The sequence below is a fragment of the Diabrotica undecimpunctata genome, chromosome 6, assembly GCF_040954645.1.
Source record: "Diabrotica undecimpunctata isolate CICGRU chromosome 6, icDiaUnde3, whole genome shotgun sequence".
NCBI classification, from domain to species: Eukaryota; Metazoa; Arthropoda; class Insecta; order Coleoptera; family Chrysomelidae; genus Diabrotica; species Diabrotica undecimpunctata.
The window spans coordinates 142,825,419-142,846,339 of record NC_092808.1 but is presented as its reverse complement, the minus strand read 5'-3'; the positions used below and the strand labels follow the sequence as shown (position 1 = coordinate 142,846,339).

The window sequence follows — 20,921 nt, the reverse complement described above, 5'->3', positions numbered from 1 at the left end:
TTTAAGTTTTACACTGTGCTACTAATTTCTTGGCCTTCCCATATAACACCAACTGTACCCTAAAAGTGAGGATTTATGCAAGATCACAGCACAACTGATTAAGTATTCTATAATATGAAGATGTGATTCTGTTGATAATCATAAAATAGATCTAAAAGTAAATCTCGTAGGAAGTATAAGCCAGCCAATGAAGTAATGACGTACTTCATTGGTAGATTAGATTTTTTTTCCTTTCCTTCCAAGGTTCCTTGGATAATTTTTTTTTTCAAAAATCGTTTTTTTTATATTTATTATTCAGTCATCTGACTCATTTTCTCTACTACGTGATATTTTTTGTATAAAGGTATTAAATTGTTTGGTACAATTTGCTGTTTGAGGAGTGAAAAGTTGCATTGATTTTGTTCTGTTTTTTTTTCTCCTTCGGTTATTTTTCCTCTAATTGTATTAAAGATTTATAATACTTTCGGAAGTTAAATTACGCTACAATTTTATCGGCTTTTCCGCTTCGTCCACTCATAACAGGAACCTCTCGAACTAAACTATCATAATTATTGTTGATACAGAAGAGTCTGCTACGATTAAAATCAGTTTCTACAGCCCTAGTTGTGCCTTGACTTTCCTTTGTCTGTTTCTTCAGTCGTTCTGTAATGATGCTGAAGGAAAAGTATTATTTAAGAGCAGATATTGGTTCTTTTCAATATTATGTAGTTAAAGGAGTATATATTTTTATTGGGCGAAATCTGTTTACTTTGATTTGAGTTTATAATTTAATGTACAAGTGTATTCTTGCCATCACACAAATCGACTTTAAGGACCATGACAGTTTAGATTTTAAGTTACAAAACAATTATTGGTATAATACGCAATCTTGACCCAAATGAATATTAAGTAATACTTTATATTATATCTTTCTTATAATACTTTTTTCCTTTATTATTCGGCCAAAATTTACTGCCGTAAGGGGGATTGAAACAAGAACATTGATTTACTAGACATTTTCTCTGTTGTATAAATCGGCATCTCTTACAGTTTTCACTGCCATCAACTTCACATGTTTTCCAGTGAAGAAAAGGCTTGGGAAAAAAGAAGAAATCTTGGCTGAGGAATATCAGAGATTGGACTAATCTCAGTGTTAACAGATATTTCACATTGCAAAAGATATGGAAGCATTTAAAGAAGTGATCGCCAACCTTCGTTAAAAGACTGCACAATAGAAGACTTGGAAAGTATCAATATGTCACTGAAAAATCTTCGGTTTTTTCTAATGTTTAACGTAGCATGAAGATCTGGTCCATTTTAAAATCACTTTGGTATGATCGGAAAAATAGTACGTTCAAATATACACTAAAAAAGTGTATGCGGTGTTAGAGAATTTAAAAACTACTTAAGATTGTGAGTATTGACCCATTTCCTATAGATTAGTATTATGGACTCACATTGACAACCTCTTCGTCATTTTACATTCCAATAAATCTTGTCCTTTATATAATGGGCAGATAATTCGAGTCACATCATTCTTCTGGGATTTGTTCTTCATTCCAGACTTTGACTAGTGTTTTAGTCATGGTTCAAATTGTTTTTGTATTAAGTTCTTCCTTAACCCATGGTACTATCAAGTTTTCCAATAATTTCAAGTAAGTTATCATTGTTACAATAAATTTTTTATAGTTAGCTCATAGTCTTATATGATTTAACCTTTCAAATTTGTGATATACCATTTCTGTGACCTATTTTAGATAACATATATAGAATAGTACTAGAAAACCAATAATAAGATCAATATATCATAACTAAATGCATCAAGCATTTATTTTTCACTATTTTCTATAATTTTTAAGCAGGCAAAAAAATGGGACATCCTGTTCCAAAAGACATTCACAAAAACGGTTTACTGTCAATAAATAATAACCGAAGATCAAAAATATATTTAAATGTAAATTGTCAGATAAGCTGTTTTCTAGATATGTCTTCTACATATCTTAAAAGGATGTAGATATATTTTCTTATTAAATTATGAGGTTCAAAAGTCTCCCTCCGTTTGTTCTGGTACTAGATTTTTTTAAACTTTATACATAGAAATAAAATTTTGATCCCTAATATTTAAAAGAAATTTTATTTATATCAACTTTTGTATTTTTGTTTAATGATGAATTTTCAATGCCTAGGTGTAAAAATCTAAAGTTGTAATATTTTGAAGTCGATTTACAATCAAAATGTTCGATGTTTATAGATACAAATAAATGGATGAAACATACTCTTTTAGTATTATACATGTCCATAAACTCCTTATGGGAGAACACGTCAAATTACTTGATCGGAATAAAAATTTTACAAAAATTGATCCTTCAGTTTTATGCGAGTCGTCCGCGGATTGGTACAGCCTAAACTGCAACAGATAAAGGAAACCAGATGACGGAGAAAGGAAAATTGATTAAGCTATGTGGAGAAAAAGTTTTTACTTCTGGTTTCGAAAAAACTACATTTACTTAATAAATATTGTAGCTAGAGTTTTTTCTTATGCACCATCTTACGTCAAGCTGCCTTGTCCGAGTGAAAAAGACAGATCCAATGAACTCTGCCCGCACAAGTTCGAATCCTGTCTACAGCGTAACAGTTTCGTTTTAATAATTACATAATATAAATTCAACAAAAATTATGATACCTAAGAATATATAAGAGAAAACAAAATACATTGTGGGCAAAGTGGCACCTGATGATGGTGATTTAACAATAACTGCGCAAAGCTTTGAGCGTAGTGTCACAAATGCTCGTTAACTCGGTTGACAAGGCGCAGTCACTTCGTCTGTTGTCCATGTGGATACTAGTTCCGTGGTATATAAACGTTGACTCAAAGCAACAGTCACGGGACGATCAGATCACAGTCAAATCCTCCTTAAGTCAAGGGGCAATTCATGCACACACACAATCCAGGCAAATCATCGTCAGACTACTTTAGCATTTAGGTTGATCAACTCTACAAGTTGAACAAGATCAAGATACATAAGGGGAAACACTCTACAAAATAGCATTACTTAGATTAAGAAAAAGAGGAGAAGAAGAAGTGAGGCCTCGTCGAGAATCGGTACGCAAAATTGTACCCACAACTAGTGAACGACGAGGCAAAATTCGTACAGTACATTCGCATTGCGATTTCCTTAATTAGCTGTCTATGATTAAAGGCGATATAACGAAGATGGATACTAACTTTAAAAGAACAGTAACTCCAGCCGAAAAGCTTGCTAAAAGTTTTAGGTAAGTAAATAAAATCATGAGCATAATTAAAAATTTTGTATTGTAAAAAATTTGTACACAAAGTTTTCTGGTGAATAAGCTTCTAAGTAAGAACCTGCAATTTTATTAGAGCTTGATAAGTACTGGGATGGCGCATTTTGAATAGGTGGGTTGATAAGTTGGCTTTTACCAGTTCATTGTGATATGTTGCCTTCATTTTGTCAAAGAAAAGGTCAATATCATTTGTTTCTTTCTTATCTTCCTTCAAAAGGTGTTTCATCATAACTGCACTAGCACTTTCACTCTTCGTTAATGGTTAAACGTTTTTCGCATTTGGATCGCTATAGAAGAGTGGATTGTTCCGTCGGGAATTCTCAAAAGAAGCTTCTCGCCTACATGAACTTATAATGTAAAAAAAATTCATTTTTAATGTAATACGATTTTTTTAAATTGATATTTAATTTGGACTACTTATACTGAAGTGGTATAACAACTGAAAACAGGTGGCTGCCTGACTGTGTCCTATTCACACCAAACCGGCAGTCCAGTCAAGATGTCGAAATTTAAAAGCGACTACGCCATGACAGTCGCAATCGCTAGCGATTCTCATTCATTTCGATTGTAGTTAAAACTGAGGATATTTACTTTATCATTTTGACACTGCTGAAAATTTGGGTTGGCCCTCTTGGTTATTGGCAGCACGCTGCACAACGCTTGTTGAATGTTTGTTTTGTTTACGTTACGTGAACGTTTTTTTTTTTCTTGTTTGAGTTGTTAAATCATATAGTGGCCATTCTCAATTATATAGGCTGTCGGTGATCGTGGCGCTAAATTGTCTGTGGAGCAAAAGGAAACCATGGTGGCTTTTTTGGAGGACCATGCTATTTTGCTCCCTGCCCATGATGACAAGGAAAGAAAAAAGGCGATGTGGGAGATCCTTAAGTTATAACCACTAAGATTTGACTTCGTGGTTATATTCTAATATATTTTTAAATTTACTGCAGCTTAGTAATACTTGCCCCAAACATTTTGGGTATCCTAGAGGGATAAAACCCTCCTCCAAATATGGTTCTAATACCCTTATCAAATAATTTGCAGCTTGTTTATTAAGCCGGAATTGCTGCCTAAATTGAGCATCACTTAGTGTAAAAGGATTTTGAGCATCCCGTAACATTCTTCTTATCCTCCGTTGTGAGCGACGGATATCTATCCTCTCTAATTCCTCCAAAACCAACAAATGTCCGTAAAATGCAGTCATATTAATACTTTTTACCATATTAATACTCAGTTTTCCTTGCAAGAATCAAAACACAACACCGCCTAAACTGAACCTAAGTTCACTTCTCCCAGTCCAGCCAGTCATGTCAGATTAATTTCGACTCAAAATGAAATTTCAACCACTTTTTTGTTGAAATTAATTTCGATAAATCGAAAATTAGTGACGTCGTTTGGTTAGTTCAGCTGAAATCCACAAGGCTCGCAAAGTCGCATTTCGACGTCGCCATATTAATTTCGACATGTTTTGAGTCGAAATCTCAATTAGAATCAGGGCCCAGGTCGTCCCGTGACTGTCGGTGTGAATCAACTGTACTCTTATCCAGGGATACGGGTGAAGATTGCGACCAGTCCGGCTGTACAAAAAAAGTCATTTAAGAATTTTAGATTTCTGAAAACTATATTTTTGGACTCACCGATTCAAGTTCTTAAACAAAATACATTAACGAATAAAATCAGAACAGTTGAATTAAAACAAAATTAATCTTTATTTTTCATGTTACAATCAGAAAATCGATGCATATTAGCATGATCTAATATTTTTACTAATCTACTGTTTAGTAATAACTCTGGATAATTTTTGGTAGTAAGAAATACTAGAAAAATAACATCTGCTGCTGATTATCTTCATTTTTTATGCATTTAATTCTTCAAGTGTTGATGCATCTCTAAAATAAAGTAGTTTGATAAAGTAATATCATCAATATTGATTCTGAATATTCAGTTAGAATAATTACTTTAATTTAACATAAATGTTAGTAACTACAACAACTACTACAAGTTAAGTCAGCTTGATCAGGTAGATTGATCGGTATATAGGTCTAAGGAATTGGTTCCTCCGTCATTAGCTTTCAAGTAACTACAAAAAAATACAAGTGTACAAATTTCACAGGAAGAGTTAACACAAAAAGACATCACAACATAAATATACAGTTTAAACTTTCTGAAATTGTTTTCTTGTAGCATTGGAATGAAAATTACATTTTATAAATGTTGTTAGACGCACAAAAGTGTAAAGTTTTAGTTTTAGAAATTTATTGAAACAGACGTTTCCTACTTGAGGGGTCTAACTGCAAAACCCACATTCTCCTGCAAAAAACTATAAATACTATGTTTCAAGCCCATTTTGTTAATTATTTTTTCACACTTTGTTTGCTTTTGGTCTCTTAAATACCCTGTTCAATTGTAAAATAAATCAAATCACTATCTTTATATATAAAAATTTCGTGTCACGATGTTTGCCCAAGCTAATAGTCCAACTTAGGAGATAGGACATTGTTATAATAAATCGAGAACCACTAAATTCATTTGGTTAATTTTGATTTTGAAATATTTATTTAAAATCCTAGGAAGGTCTAGCAGGTGAGAAAATATGATCAAATTATAAGGTATAATTTTCTAGTTTTTTCTAGAAATTTCTAGAAAGTAAGCTCTATTATCTCTAAAAATGTATATTTTATAAAAAAATTTATTAGTCCTTGAGTTGCGCCAAATGTAGGCAACTTACAGTTGTTCTAAGCATTGCGGAGAGCTGAGATATATCATTTCACTTAATATTTCCTTAAATAACGAATAAAATTCAATATTAACATCTCAAACTCAAAGTAATGATTCTACCTAATTGAATTTCATTATTTACTGAAAATCGAGTAACAGTGTTTAGTGATTTTATATTTCACATTATTATAGGTATAATTTGAAAAATATAAACATTAAACCTTTGATTTATTGTTTCACGCAGTTTTATTTTTGCATTCGTTAGTAGTAAATAATTGTTAGTTTACAGGCAGACAGACAGGTTTTTCATCTCTTTACATATGCGAATGCGATTAGCGCATGTTTAACACAATCGTTTTTATGATGAAATGTCGAAATTTGCTAAATATTGGAAACGGTAAAATAAAACTGCATCCAAATACACAATGCATCAAACTTCTAGATAATCTCTGCAATTTTGGTGACACCAAACATGAATTAATTGTAAGTGTCCTTTCGGCTATACTGAATAATTACTTGAACCATAATTGGCGCAGTGAGCACGCAATTTTGGCAGCGAAAAATGTTGATTTTACGAAATTAATTTCTAGATTTAACAGTTGTTACTAGGTGATCTCGTATATTTTAAATCAATCGACAGTATTGTCAATGGAGACGAAGCCGTAAATTATCCAAAAGAATTTTGAAATTCTCTGGATATACTGGGTATGCCAACACGGATTTCATGATATTTACGTAACTCTCTTGAATAAATTAAACATAGATAATATTAGTCGTACAATATCCAAGCCACAGCAAAGCGTGGCCGGGTCAGCTAGTAAATATATATTTTTTAATGTTTATGTTTGGATAATGTGAGTTTCGAGTTCAAAAAGTGAGTTTTGCATCCAAGCGATATGGAAAATGTGAGTTTTGCTTCATTCCGAATGGGCGTGTCTAAGCTACACCATCATTAAAGGCGGGTTGGCACGATCCAAGAATGCTTTGATTCCAACTTGGACCAAGTGGACTTGTACAACAACTGTACTTGTACCAAGTTAGTTGCCACGGTTAAATGACTTGGATATCAAATAACCATTGTAAAGATGGCGGAAGTGATTGTGGAAGGTGTTGCTGATATGCTGATACATGAGTTTGAAATCCAGAAAAAAGGAGTAAAAAAGAAAAAAATCTCCGCTTCTAGCAACCTTATTTTTATATTACTTTATCCGTACATTCCATAATGCTTCCTCAGCTTCATATCACTCCATGAATCTAACACTCTCCGTTTCAGACCATTTTCTTTTTGTGTTTACTTCTCCTCGATTTTTCGACACCGCCATTTTAATTTTATAAAACTACTCTACTTGGATCCAAGGAAGTTGGCCAGCGTCCTACTTAACTTGGATAGAATCTGCTGATACAAGTGTACTTGGATGAACAGGTGACACGACCAAAGTAGCTTCCAAGTGTTGCGCGCGCAATGTCCAAGCAGACGGCAACGGAAAGCTATAATGATGAAATTTTAGATACTCCGATATCTTTACGAAAAGCTGTGACTATAGAATCAAAGTTTGGGAGCAAAGTTTTAAAAAATGATCGTGTAAACCAGCACAAAAACAATGCCGTACCATGAGATGTCCTTGCTTCAAGAAAAAAGTTCTTTGTGGATCTAAATGTCATAGCAGTTTAAGTTGTGTCAATAAATGATTTAAATGTAACATGAAAATTATTAAAAACCTGTCTTCTTGGATTATACAAATTACTCATATCAAAATAGTAAAAGAAAACCTCCTTTAAAACCAGTTAGTAATTTTTAAATGAAACTATTATTTACCAAATTCCAGGTATGTACATAAAACTACTTTCAGCATTCTTGTTTTATCGGTGTCATAAAGAAAACCTGTCTAATTAGATTATACAAATTACTTACAACAAAATGGTAAAAGAAAACCTCCTTTAAAACCAGTTAGTAATTTTTAAATGAAACTATTATTTACCAAATTCCAGGTATGTACATAAAACTACTTTCAGTATTCTTGTTTTATCGGTGTCATAAAGAAAACCTGTCTAATTAGATTATACAAATTACTTATAAAAGAAAACCTCCTTTAAAACCTGTTAATAATTTTTAAATGAAACTATTTATAATTTACCAAATTCCAGGTATGTATATAAAACAACTTTCAGCATTCTCGTTTTATCAGTGTTGCAGTAGTTGCAACGGTTAAATGACTTGGATGTCAAATACCCACAGTAAAGATAGCGGAAGTGATTGTCGAAGGTGTTCTAATAGTTGCTGATATGTTGATACATGAGCTTGAAATTCAGAAAAAAGGAATAAAAAAGAAAAAATGTCGCACGTCTGGAATCCTTATTTTTATATGCCTTTATCCGTACATTCCATAATGCTTCCTCAGCTTCGTATACCTCCATGAATCTAACACTGACCCTTTCAGACCATTTTCTTTTTGTATTAACTTCTTGTTTTCGATTTTTCGACACCAACGCCATTTTACAATACCACACTACTTGGATCCAAGGAAGTTGGTCAGCGTCCTACTTAATTTGGATAGATCCTACTTAACTTGGATATAATCTGTTGATACAAGTGTACTTGGATGAATAGGTGACACGATCAAAGTAGCTTCCAAATGTATCGCGCGCAACGTCCAAGCAGACTTTAACCAAGTACACTTGGATCATGTCAACCCACCTTTACAGCTAATAATAGGGCAATCCAAGTGACAAAACATTGCCAGTATCAAATTTAAAGGAGTCACCCGGACACAGAAATTAAGTACAGTCAGTAAGTAGGCAACTAACTTATCTTAATCATCAGATTTTAAACGAATTCTAGAATAGTTGTTCTCAAACAAAATTAATTGAAGTTAATCTAAAAGAAACGTGTTTAAAATCTCAGAGAAGAGATCCAAAGCGAATTTTTATTTTAATAATGCAGTTCCATATTAACAATTTTGGAATATATTCATTCAATCCTAGTGATCCCTCTTAAAACGACAAAATGGGTTTAGCGAATGATTATAAGCTTCATTATGAAAAAACACTACTCTCCAATATTACTCTACACCGCCGTATCAGCAAAAAATGTAATGACATATATAATATATAACAAATATTATAATAAATAATATGTTACCTAGGATCATATGGTTTTCCATGAGATCCTGAATTGCTATAACTTTCATAACATGTTTCATTTAGTAACTTCGGATTGAAGTTTTGAATAACGTAGATCCACACTTTTACAGAAGAACCACCATTTAACAAAGTAACGTCAAACTGTTCTCGTGTATAAAAATCTGGATATTCTTCTAATATATCTAAATCGGCAAAAACTTTGTCGTCTACTTCATATACCTCACCGATAATGTTAGTGCCATTTCCTAAAATAAGTTTAATCATGAAATAATAATAGTACGTATATTAGCTACTCGTTTCGCTCAAAATGTGCAAAGATTTAACCCATTTCTAGTTAAAACACTAAATAAAATAAAACTCTATCGGGATCAACTACTGCTAAGTAGGTAGGTACTCCCATTTTCTCCGCATTAACAATTTGGGGTCTCTAATCAATTTTAATAATTTACACAAGTTTACAGGGTATAAACCATTGTGCAATCTGAATCTACATCTACATATTATGCGTTTCATACTTCGCATATAATTATTTTCATAAGAAAAAAACAAAGTTACAGCTTTTGTAGCACTTCATCTTAAATATTAAAACCGTTTCTGTATATTTTCTATAAGTTTAATGAAGTTACGCCTTTTAAAGGAACGTTTCTTTTTCATTGGTTTGCCGTTTTATCAAATAATATTTCAGGTTTACTCACATACCTTCAAAAAACAATACATTCAATAGCTATTCGTTAGTGGTGTGACTAGTAACACACAGTCGTACCCAAAATTGTTGATTCACCAATAAAAATGTAAGAACTCTAAACTAGTTCTACTGATAAGGCAAGTAAAAAACCTGTTATTTTATTTTGACTCAGTTTTGGGTGTTGTTGCCTGGTTTTGATTGGGACGAATCACATTGGCAGTTACTTATTTTGGAATAATTTCATTTTTAATAACCAATAATAAAATAATACAATAAAATTTTTGTTAAAATATTTAAATGCAAATATTTTTTGACAAATGTGTAACTCCTAACTAAATAAACAAATATCATTATAATCCGCGCTTATTATGTCGCTCATTGCGTCTACTATTGAATTATTATGCTTCCCTCAAACGTATTTTCCAATAATTGTAATCGGTCATGTTTCGAATTGTTTGGATTCAGTTCGTTTTTACTCTTTTCAAATCGTCTGTTTTCAAAACCTCTCTTACGTCAAAATATCTCTGGTTCAGCATTTAATGGGGATAGGAGTACGTCATAACTGGCACACTTGTCAAAAATTTACCTTTTTATGCAATTGGGATAAAATATATTACTTTTTTAACACGTAGGCTGCCACATAATTTCCCCATAAAGTACGTGGTTTCTAGTGGCGGTTTTCTCAGCCTTTATATATTCGACTTGAAAATTTTAATTTATAATGTTTACTTTATAGTAACATTTATAAAGTTTCTTACAAATTGTTTAGCTCTTTAATTCATAGATTATGCCTCTGATAAATGAGCTGCAATTCAAGCAATTGTTCTGTGACAAAACTCTGAATACTGCGCTGAGACTGAGGTTTGTTGAATGTTACGTCTGGTCGCAACTATTGTACGGGGTAGAAACATGGACATTAAAAGCGCAAATAGTTAAGAAGCTTGAAGCCTTTGAACTTTGGATATACAGGAGAATGTTGAGAATTCCATGGACTGCCAGAGTCACCAATGAGGAAGTGCTGAGAAGGATGGGTCGAGAAAAAAAATTGTTGAGAACAATAAAAGTACGCAAGACTGCATACCTTTTACACATACTAAGAAATGATAAATATAGTCTTCTGCAGGTCATCATGCAGGGTAGAGTCGGTGGCAAAAAGGGAATAGTAGAAAGAGGAAGTCATGGCTGCGAAATATTCGAGACTGGACAAACATGACTGTAGACGAATTATTCCACGTTGCAAAAGACAGAGAAACTTTTAAAAATGTGGTCGCCAACCTCCGTTAATGGGGACGGCATAGGAAGAAGAAGAAATGAGCTGCGGCTAACTGACATGACTTATTTTTCCACTCAAGTCCACTAATTAAGTAAATTTAGTGTCTTAAATCATTTTTATCATCTTTATAAAATATGTGAGGAGAAAATTCAATAAAAAATTTTGTTGATGCGTTAATTTTTGACCAATGTATTATAAATATCTTCGTATATTTAAGTACATAAAAACAGAAAAATGATACTTAAGTTTAAGCTAATATTTCATGATAATATGCGCGTAAACCTTCCGTTCTCATATGTCTCGGCACGAACGGTCTCCCATGAGATTCTGAGCTAACATAAGTTCCGTAAAATTCTTCGTTCAGCAGCTTTGGAAGAAAGTTAGTAACTACGTAAATCCATACTTCTTCTAAGGAATTGCTTCCATCCAATAATCTAACATCAAACTTTTCTCTCGTGTAAAGATTCGGATAGTCTTCCAATATATCTAGGTCTGCTAAACCTTATTATCAATTTCATACACTTCACCGGTTATGAAAGTTCCATTTCCTAAAATGTAATTTTTGTGAACGATGTTTAATCCAGTTGTCAGAAAGTTGACCCATAAAAATCATACGAACAGGCTTAATTTTGCTGATAATATTAATTTTGGGACCTCAAAAAAGATTCAAAAAAGTTTACTACTTTTTCCCCAAGGCTTCCCCCTTAAACCCACCTCGCAGGGAGCTAAAAACGCAAAAAAATCGATTTACCAAGAATCTGTGCACCCTAGAAAAAAATATTTCAAATAAAAAACGTAGCTGAGATAATTTTAAACAAAAATGTTTATGAGCATTAGAAACAACGTTTGAAGCAACCGTTGATTTTGCATGTCAGTTCCGCGCGCGAAATCAATGTTCCATAAAATTTGTATCAGCTCGACGGTAAAAATCTGATATCTTTCGATCCAAATGTCCTATCGACAAAAATCAAGATGCGTTTTAAAGGCAAAGAGTGCAGCTTTTGTTTGAAGTTTTTTGCCATTTTTTACGATTCTCGTAAGATCAATAAAATTGTTCACTTTCATTAAACAGTTGTAGTAAAATTTCCATAAAGATCAATCTTTAAAACCTATGACATGAAATTTCAATTTTGAGTTGTGGTAACAAATATGAGGCATTTGAAATATGTATAAAAAATGCAGAATTTAATGTTTTACATTAGAAACGATCACACGTCACGGGAAATGCATTTAAGAAGACGGTTTTGGATGTAGTTTATTGCAGAAGTTCTGTTCTGTTGAAAAAAGTACTAGTGTAATTGAAAAAAAAAAGTTTTAGATATTTTAGATCGTTTGTTGTGTAAAAGTTTAAATCCAGCGTTTTTTAATCATATTTCAAATGCCTCACATTTGTTGCCTAAACTCAAAACTAAAATTTCATGCTATATGTTTTAAGGCTCTAATAATCGAAATTTCATAGTGGCCAGTCAATAAAAGGGATAGATTGTATTGATCTAGTGAGAATCATAAAAAATGCCAAAAATCGCGCCACGTTTATTTGCGGCAAAATACAAAAACTGTATACGAAAGCTGAACTCTTTACCTTTAAAATGCATCTTGATTTTTGTCGATAGGTCACTTGAATCAAAAGATATCGAATTTTTACCGTCGAGCTGATACAAATTTTATTTAACATTGATTTCGCGCGCGTAACTGACATGCAAAATCGACGGTCGCTTCAGAACGGAAGTGAACGGTTCATTCTACACAAAAAAATGCTTATAAATATATTTGTTTAAAATTATCTCAGCTACATTTTTTATTTGAATTTTTATTTTTTGCGTTTTTATCCCACTGCGAGAGGAGTTTTAGGGGGAAGCCGGAGGCTAAAGTGGTAAACTTTTTTGTATCTTTTTTAGGGTCCCAAAATTAATATTCTCGGCAAAATTCAGCTTGTTCGTATGATTTTTAGGGGTTGAGTGGCATTTTCGTCTCTGACGACTGGAGTAGTTGGGGAACTGGGAGATATAAAACTACAATAAGTAAGTTGTAATAAGGGATACAATATACAGTTTTGCCCGGCAGTTAGTCAGTTTATTTGTGTGTTATATATTAATTGTTACATATTTGGCTAAAAAATTTCGGCTAAATTTAACAATATTTAATGTTTTTTTTTTCAATATTTTAATCATTTGACCTACATTATGAGCTTGCCGTTGATAAACAGAGTCACTTACGAAATCCCGACGTAACATTTCCAATTGTTCCTATTACGAATAATATTGAATTTATATCATTTGATTATTTTGATCTCTTAATAATAAATTTATAGAATTATATTTATATTTATTTAATAGAAATAAACTTCTACTTGCTATGGTAGAATTTCGCATTCCATTTGATCTTGTCGGTTAACTGAACTTACACTCACAGGTGCAGAGAGCATGGTAAAAATCCAAAACGATCTCTCAAGACCCTTCCATTGCAAAAATGGACTAAGACAGGGTGATGGACTATATGGCATTAGAAAAAATAATTCGAGAGTCGCAGATTACTACGAATGGTACTATCTTTAACAAATCAGTACAAATTGTCGGATATGCAGATGACATAGACATCATAGGTAGGTCCACAGAATCTCTGACTGAAGCATTTCAGTCGTTAACAGCATCTGCACACAGAATGGGACTAAATATAAATGTTCAAAAGACCAAATATATGTGTTGCACTAGGTCAAGCAACCCGACACCTACACGAATAATAATTGATGACCTAGAACTGGAAGGTGTTGACACCTTCATATACTTAGGGTCGCTGCTAACCAAAGATAACAACGTCAGTGAAGAAATAAAAAGAAGAATAGTGCTCGCCAATAAGTGTTACTATGGCTTAAGAAGACAGATGGCCTCTAAAATGCCTAGAAAAATTAAACTGACTGTATACAAAACACTAATAAGACCAGTGCTAACATATGGTTCAGAAACTTGGACACTAACACAGAATGACCAAGAATTGCTCAAACGTTTTGAGCGAAAAATACTAAGACGAATATATGGAGGCATAAAAGAACAAGGTTTGTGGCGCAGGTGTTACAATTTTGAGTTGTATAGAAGATTTGGAGAACCTGACGTTGTAAAATTCATTAAGGTAGCACGCCTCAGATGGATAGGTCATGTAATCAGACGAGAAGAAGATGCCATAGTCAGAAAAGTTTTTGACCGAAGAGGGCCGATCGGACAACGAAGAAGAGGAAGACCGAGACTTAAGTACCAAGACAACCTAGAAAATGATTTGAAGTCTATCGGAATTAGAGCATGGAGAAGAGTTGCCAGAGACAGGGGCGAATGGAGGATTGTTCTGAAGAAGGCTTTGGCTCATAAAGAGCTGTAACGCCACTGATGATGATGATGAATAATAAATTTAATTGGATGATAGAAATGTATTTAGGCTAAAATTGAATCGAAATTGCAAACAGAAATGGAATGTTGGTAAATTCTATTTTGAATTCTACGATTGGTTTGGCTCATGTAAGATCGGGGCCAATATTCACAAGGAATTTTATCAACTCCGTGTAGTTCTTTTGCAATGTTACCTTTGAATAATCGGACAAGAGATGAAAATTTTTATTGGGGGGGGGGGGGGTAAATATTGATTTTATTCCTCTTCATTTGATGATTTTGTCAACTTTGTCAGTGACACAATTGATTGAAAAGCTTTCGTATGATAAGGGCCTGAGTCATTGGGTTGAGATTGGGTAGGAGATTGATGCCTGCGGAGCTCATATTGATGTGATTTTCGCTCCTCGAATAGAATCAGGCTGGAGGTTTCGTTGACGCTCGAAATAAAGCACACGACCGCTAGCCGGAAGGCTAGCCAACAAACAGCACAACGCAAAAATTAGAAATGAGAATATTAGGGGAAGTCTACGGGTGGCACCAATATGTATATTTCGCTAATTGTTTGTTAGCTTCGTCAGCAGAAAAGAATTAAGAGCATTTTTAAACATTTCCATGTTTAAAACAGTATTGACTGTCAGCACTGTTTTGAACATGTTTAAAAATGTTTCCTTTGACCTTTCCATTGGTCATTTCGATCACGTCACATCATAATCCTTATACTTTATATATATTGTATTAAAATTTCACACAAAAGTACAAAAATGTTTGAAATTTTCGCTATTCTAAATCTAAATACACAATAGACTCTTCTCGTTTTATTCCTCACTAAGTTATTTTATGAATGAACTAAGTATAGCACTCTGATATTGTACAGCAGTGCCTTTAAAGAAAAAAATATATCCACTAATATCTACGACATTGATTACCCTCAGTTGTACACTTGTACCACTATCCTTGTGAATGTACAGAACTTATATTTTAAATTTGATTTGCATTTGTATATTACTATTAAAACTATATGAAAGTACAATTTGATAGGTAGTTTTTTGCTTTTTCTGTGTCGAATACAGCGTTAATTTTCTCAAAAAATGTTGTTAAAAGCATGGGTATATAACTGATATTTAGATTGGCTACTGGATAAGCCATAATTAACACGTTATTCAGGAAAATTTATACCTACAAGGGATATACACACAACAGTATTTACGATTTTTGATCGCTTTTTTGTTCACTGGACAACCAACCCACATAAACAATAAAGTAAGTAGGTAATGACCCCGTAATTCAATTCAAAATTACAAAAAAAAAAACTAAGCATAAGGCATGTAAATTTACATGCAAAATTGTGTAAATATTATACTTACATAATTTATTTTAAATAAACAATGAAAATTAGTGCGGTAAGTAAATACTGACCTGGGCTTTTTAAAATAAATGGCACGTTGTATTTTGTAGCTATAATTAAAGGCAATTTTTCGACTGTCTTAGCATCGCCAATATATTTATAGTATCCCTCAGCATTTTTGGCAAACCAAGAATGATTCGGTTCATTTCTTTTTAAAGTTCCATATACAAATATTTTGTGCAAGTTCATCGCCTTCGTAGTTACACCTAAAATAAGAGTTAAAGAAAACATAACAAACAAAGGAAAATAATTATTAAACATTTTTGTTAACTTCAGTTCCTAACTTAGCAGAAATAATTGCAATCCGATCCTGTCGAAAATACCTCCCTCATTAGATAAAAAATTACCACCACTTACGAACTGAAGTTAGCCTTTCGTGCTTAATAACCAATAAAAATATTTAGATTATAACCAAAGAATATAGACGCTTATAGAAGAATTTTTCACTGTTATTTTTGAGCATAGCAAAAGATGTGACATAGATAAAGAAAAGTGGAACGAGTGGAACGCACGTGTTGCACGTGGTACCACTAAGGAGCGGTTTGCTTCTAAAATATGAAAGAGTGGGGCAATAAATGCAACTTTAGATATTTTTATATGTAGATGCCGCGTGGTCGTAGAATAGGATTAAATTTTTGCGTTTTATAAAATTGTTTAAAGAAAATAATATTATTTTAACTTTTAATAAATTAATCTTTTTAGAAAAATTATTATAATTCAAATTTTTAATTGAAATATGTACAAATCTTAAGTATAAATCAGTTTAAGACTATATTGTAATAATTTCACCAATATTCATTCATTGTGAAAATTATGTTTTAGATACTATTAGTTGTTATTTTAAAACAAGATTAAATAGTACCCATACAGCGTAAAAACTTTCACATATAGGTACTATTCATTAAAATGTACTGTTAAAGTTTATTTTGTTATTTCAAAAATAAATCAGGAATGCTTTTTGTTGTTATTGAAAAATTATGGATGAAATGGAAGTTTTGGCGAAACGGAAAATTTCATAATTTAGTAAAAAGTTTCATTGAATACTTTTTTTTTAAATTGAAATTTTTTAAAATTGTTTCGTTAATTTCTGGGCAGAAAAACAGTATAATAAAAAGTTATGTGACGGTTTTTCGTTGTGTTGGAACAAACCAATTTTTAATTCAAAGTTATACAATTAAAAAAATAAATACTTTGAATATTGTAAATATCATACATTTTTAAGTTTTAAAATTAAAAATTTAACAATTTAATATATTGAAAATAAAGATTTTATTGTGAAAAAACAAAAAAAAAGACAGTTTGCAAATCAATGGCATCGAAATTTTGTTTAGGCGTAGATGCAAAGTTACCCGTTCGTACTCCTTTCCCACTTCCCCCTAACTACATATTTCATTTTCAAGATAGTTTTAAGCCGACGGCCACGGCACCACGCTGTGAGTTTATGCAGCCACCCTCTTAAACCGTAACCAAATCGCCCATTTGAACTGGTCTTCTATAAGCGTCTATCTTCTTTGTTATAACTATTGGATTACACATAGGATAAAAAAAAGAATGTAGGATAAACACATAACACTGAAGGTCAAGTAATTAATTTAAATAAACCGGATATTCTAATAACAGGAGTTAACTGCTTTAAATTATTGCTGTATTTTTGTATCTAACTTCAAGTCATTGAACTTAAAGGCACTCCTGGCTCTCTGATGGGTCTCATCCTCATCGTGGCAATGGCCATCAGCTGATGAGGTGTCAAGGGGTGTGGTTATAAAGTGCCCTGTTGGTTTCATATTTTTTTGTGCTTAACGAACTTTCAGTAAAGAGAAAAAAATACTTACAGGTAAGTTGCACGTTTTTGTAATTCAGCTAAAATAAAATTTGTTGTAACAGTTTCAACAGGTTGGCTTCTTGTATAAAAACAATGTTGTTTATACTTATTATAATTTTTCCACTGTTTGGTAAGATTATGCTATGTATTACAAACAATAATAATTATATTAAAGGACTGTTCTAGTGAGCTTTAGTATTGATAATCTGTTAATAAGTATTTACATTGTTATCCACGTCTTTTTAAAATTGAACATTTTCATTATTAAAATCAAATTATCTTTTCTAATGAGCTTTATTATTGATAAATCTGTTATTAATAAGTATTTATATTGGTGTCATGTCTTTTTAAAATCAAAAACAAATTATCTTTTATGTATGTTATCGGTATCCAATGCAAATGTATGGAGTATTCAGTATATAATTTTAAATAAAGGTGATCATTTTCGTAATAGATTAATTAAGAGAGATCAAAAATCAAAAGATTGTGTTAAACAATGATTAAATTAAATACTTAAGTGTTTTTAAAGTGAATTCATACTAAGATTTAAGTAAATCAGAAAATATTGTGATTTGCTTTTGTCCTTTTACCTTTCAATATTAACATGAATAACTGAATACACAACTGCACAGAATAAACTCATGATTTACCTGTTAAACTATACCTACACATAGATTTTTAAACCATAAAATTCATTCTACCCTATCTTTCCTTATAATAATGAAGCATAGCATAATATATCTTTAATTATTATTCATTTTGACAGTTACTTGAAGTATCCACAATATTTTGAGAATAAATCTTTGTAGCCATAAGAGCCTCAATTGTCTTGCTAGTAGCCTTGCTGAGATTCCAAGCTTTACTCATATAAAACAGCAGAAAACATAACATTCACATTTAACAGCCCCATTCTTGTTTCTAAAGCTAGATCATGGCACATAAATATTTTTGAAATTTTAAACAATGCTCTCCTTGCTTTCTCTATTTCACACTTAATTAGCATAGGATGGTCTCATTCATTGATAGTTATTTCAAGAAATGTATGTCTTTACTCTTTTAAAACTTTAACATTCATATTATGTATCTTATATATCTACAGTTTGGTTTTTATTTTTTGAGGTTATCATAAATTTGTCTTTTTTAGCATTTTATGGTACCTAGTCTGTACACTTGCTTGCTTTTTTAGCTAATAACCCTGTCTTTTCTTTCAGTAACTATATTTTTTTATTTTGTGGATATTTGTATTACATATTACATGCTTTACAATGATTAGGTAAAGTTTGTTTAGCAGAAAATGGTTGACTTCAATTAGAGTGGTCGTAAATTATTAAATTTATCTGACTTGGCCCATTGTTAAGACTGGTCTGGAGCGATAACCAAACGAGGTAGATAGAGTTTGTCTTTTGACAATTAACACTGACTAGACGGTACTCCTAAGGCAAAGGATCCACAAAATTTACAATAATTAGGTACGACGACAAAATCAAAAAAACGGATGTAAAATATATTTCTTTGCCTTATATATTATTAAATTAAATCTATTTTAATTGCTAAAATTATAGAAAAACAAACATTAACTTTTCCCTCTATTTGACGGAGCTTTTGTCTTACATTTACCGGAGGAATCGGCAAATTATCGGACGATTTTCAGGACGGAATTTTCTTATCGAAGTTATATACTCATAACTCCATTTTTGTAAGCTATGAGATTTCATAATTACTTGTCTTTTGTCAATTATACGATATCGAAAGCCCATACTTTTCAAAATTTTCCATAAGCTGGTGAAGCTACAGCTTATTTGGATTTCGTCAACATTGAGCCGTTGCTTCAGAGCTCTTAATGTAGATATGCGTTGCTCTTCGTACATGGTATAGACTTTTCTGTGGTCTTTATCACAGTTCTTTTTACTGTGGTCAAAGGTATTTTCGTCAAATCGCATATTTCACTCGTAGTGGAAGTTGTGTCAAGTCCTCTTTTAAGTAAGGTATTGTATATAGTTTTTACAATTTGCTTTGCATCTACAGATAAACTGTAACTCATCTCGACCTCTACTATCGGAATGTTGTGTAGAAATTGATTTCGACTAGACAAGCTTTGTCGAGATCAAGTTTCGACATCGAAATTGGTCTTGACGTTTGTTTTGACATTTATTTGTTGACTTTTTTAGTCTGACATTTTTAGTCTGTGGTGTTATTTATTTAGATAAAGTTTACTAAATAATTTAACTGCTCAGCAGATGTCTTTTTCTTTGGTGTTTCGCTTGCCATTTTGTATTCTTGTAACGAACTTTTTAAACAACCAAAACAAATCAAAACTACTTGACGACAAGCTTGAAATATAATCTTCTTTTTTGATGAATTTTTCCGGGGGGCACTAGCCTTTCCAGGAACATAACGTCACAGAACACTTATTTCTCTTTTTAGTGCGGGGTTGCCACCAACTTCTGAGCGCGTCAAGTAGAAGTTGACGTTTTCGATTTACACCGATTATGATGTGAGTTACAGAATGCCAATCCAAACACAAAAACGACGTGATAGATATCCAACATTCCGATTTCAGGTAATTACGATTTGACTTGGTCATTTCTATTCGATTTGTAAAAAGTTATAGAATAGATCTGAATATCTTATTTCTTATAGACCAGGCAAATTAGCTTAATTTTAATTTAAAGAATGTTATCTAAAGTTTTGTCTCTGGTTATTCTAATTTCATGACCCAAGTATGTGTATTTATCGATTAATTCTACCTTGTTATTGATCTGTATCTCTTCGCTGGGAACCATATTGGTCATCATTTTGGTTTTCTCGAAATTTATCTCCAGCCCAGTTTCTTGTAGTATGTCATTCAGTTCTTGGAGCATGTCTTTGATCTCTCCCAGATTATCTGACAGAAGCACGATATCGTCCGCAAAACGTAGATGGTTTAATCTTTCTCCATCGATGGATATTCCTTTCTGTTGCCATGTTAGTCTTTTAAATGCATAATCAAGAACGGTAATGAACAGCTTTGGTGACATGGTATCACCTTGCCTGACTCCCCTTTTTATCTTTATTTTATTAGTTGCTGAATGTAGACTTATGGTTGTTGTGGCATTTTCATATATATTTTTAACTATATTACAATATCTGTGGTCGACCCTGCAATCTTGTAGTGCTCTTAAGATGGACGGTAGTTCCACTGTATCAAACGCCTTTTTAAAGTCTACAAATATCAA

The 20,921-nt window shown here is 32.3% G+C and overlaps 2 protein-coding genes across 2 annotated transcripts in view; one reads left to right on the top strand and one right to left on the bottom strand.

The window, feature by feature from the left end:
- Positions 1-4,975: 4,975 nt before the first annotated feature.
- LOC140444018 (putative gamma-glutamylcyclotransferase CG2811) lies at positions 4,976-16,231 on the bottom strand. Its single transcript, XM_072535596.1, is given in 5 exon segments — positions 4,976-5,174; positions 9,143-9,389; positions 11,385-11,603; positions 11,606-11,650; positions 15,896-16,231. Coding segments are annotated over 5 exon segments (795 nt in total). The 5' UTR covers positions 16,146-16,231; the 3' UTR covers positions 4,976-5,140.
- Positions 16,232-17,298: 1,067 nt separating this feature from the next.
- LOC140444019 (LHFPL tetraspan subfamily member 2 protein) overlaps positions 17,299-20,921 on the top strand; it is a 36,651-nt gene continuing 33,028 nt past the window's right edge. Inside the window, exon 1 of the mRNA XM_072535597.1 lies at positions 17,299-17,718. The gene's annotated coding sequence lies outside the window, so the exon portion shown is untranslated. The remainder of the gene's footprint in view (positions 17,719-20,921) is intronic.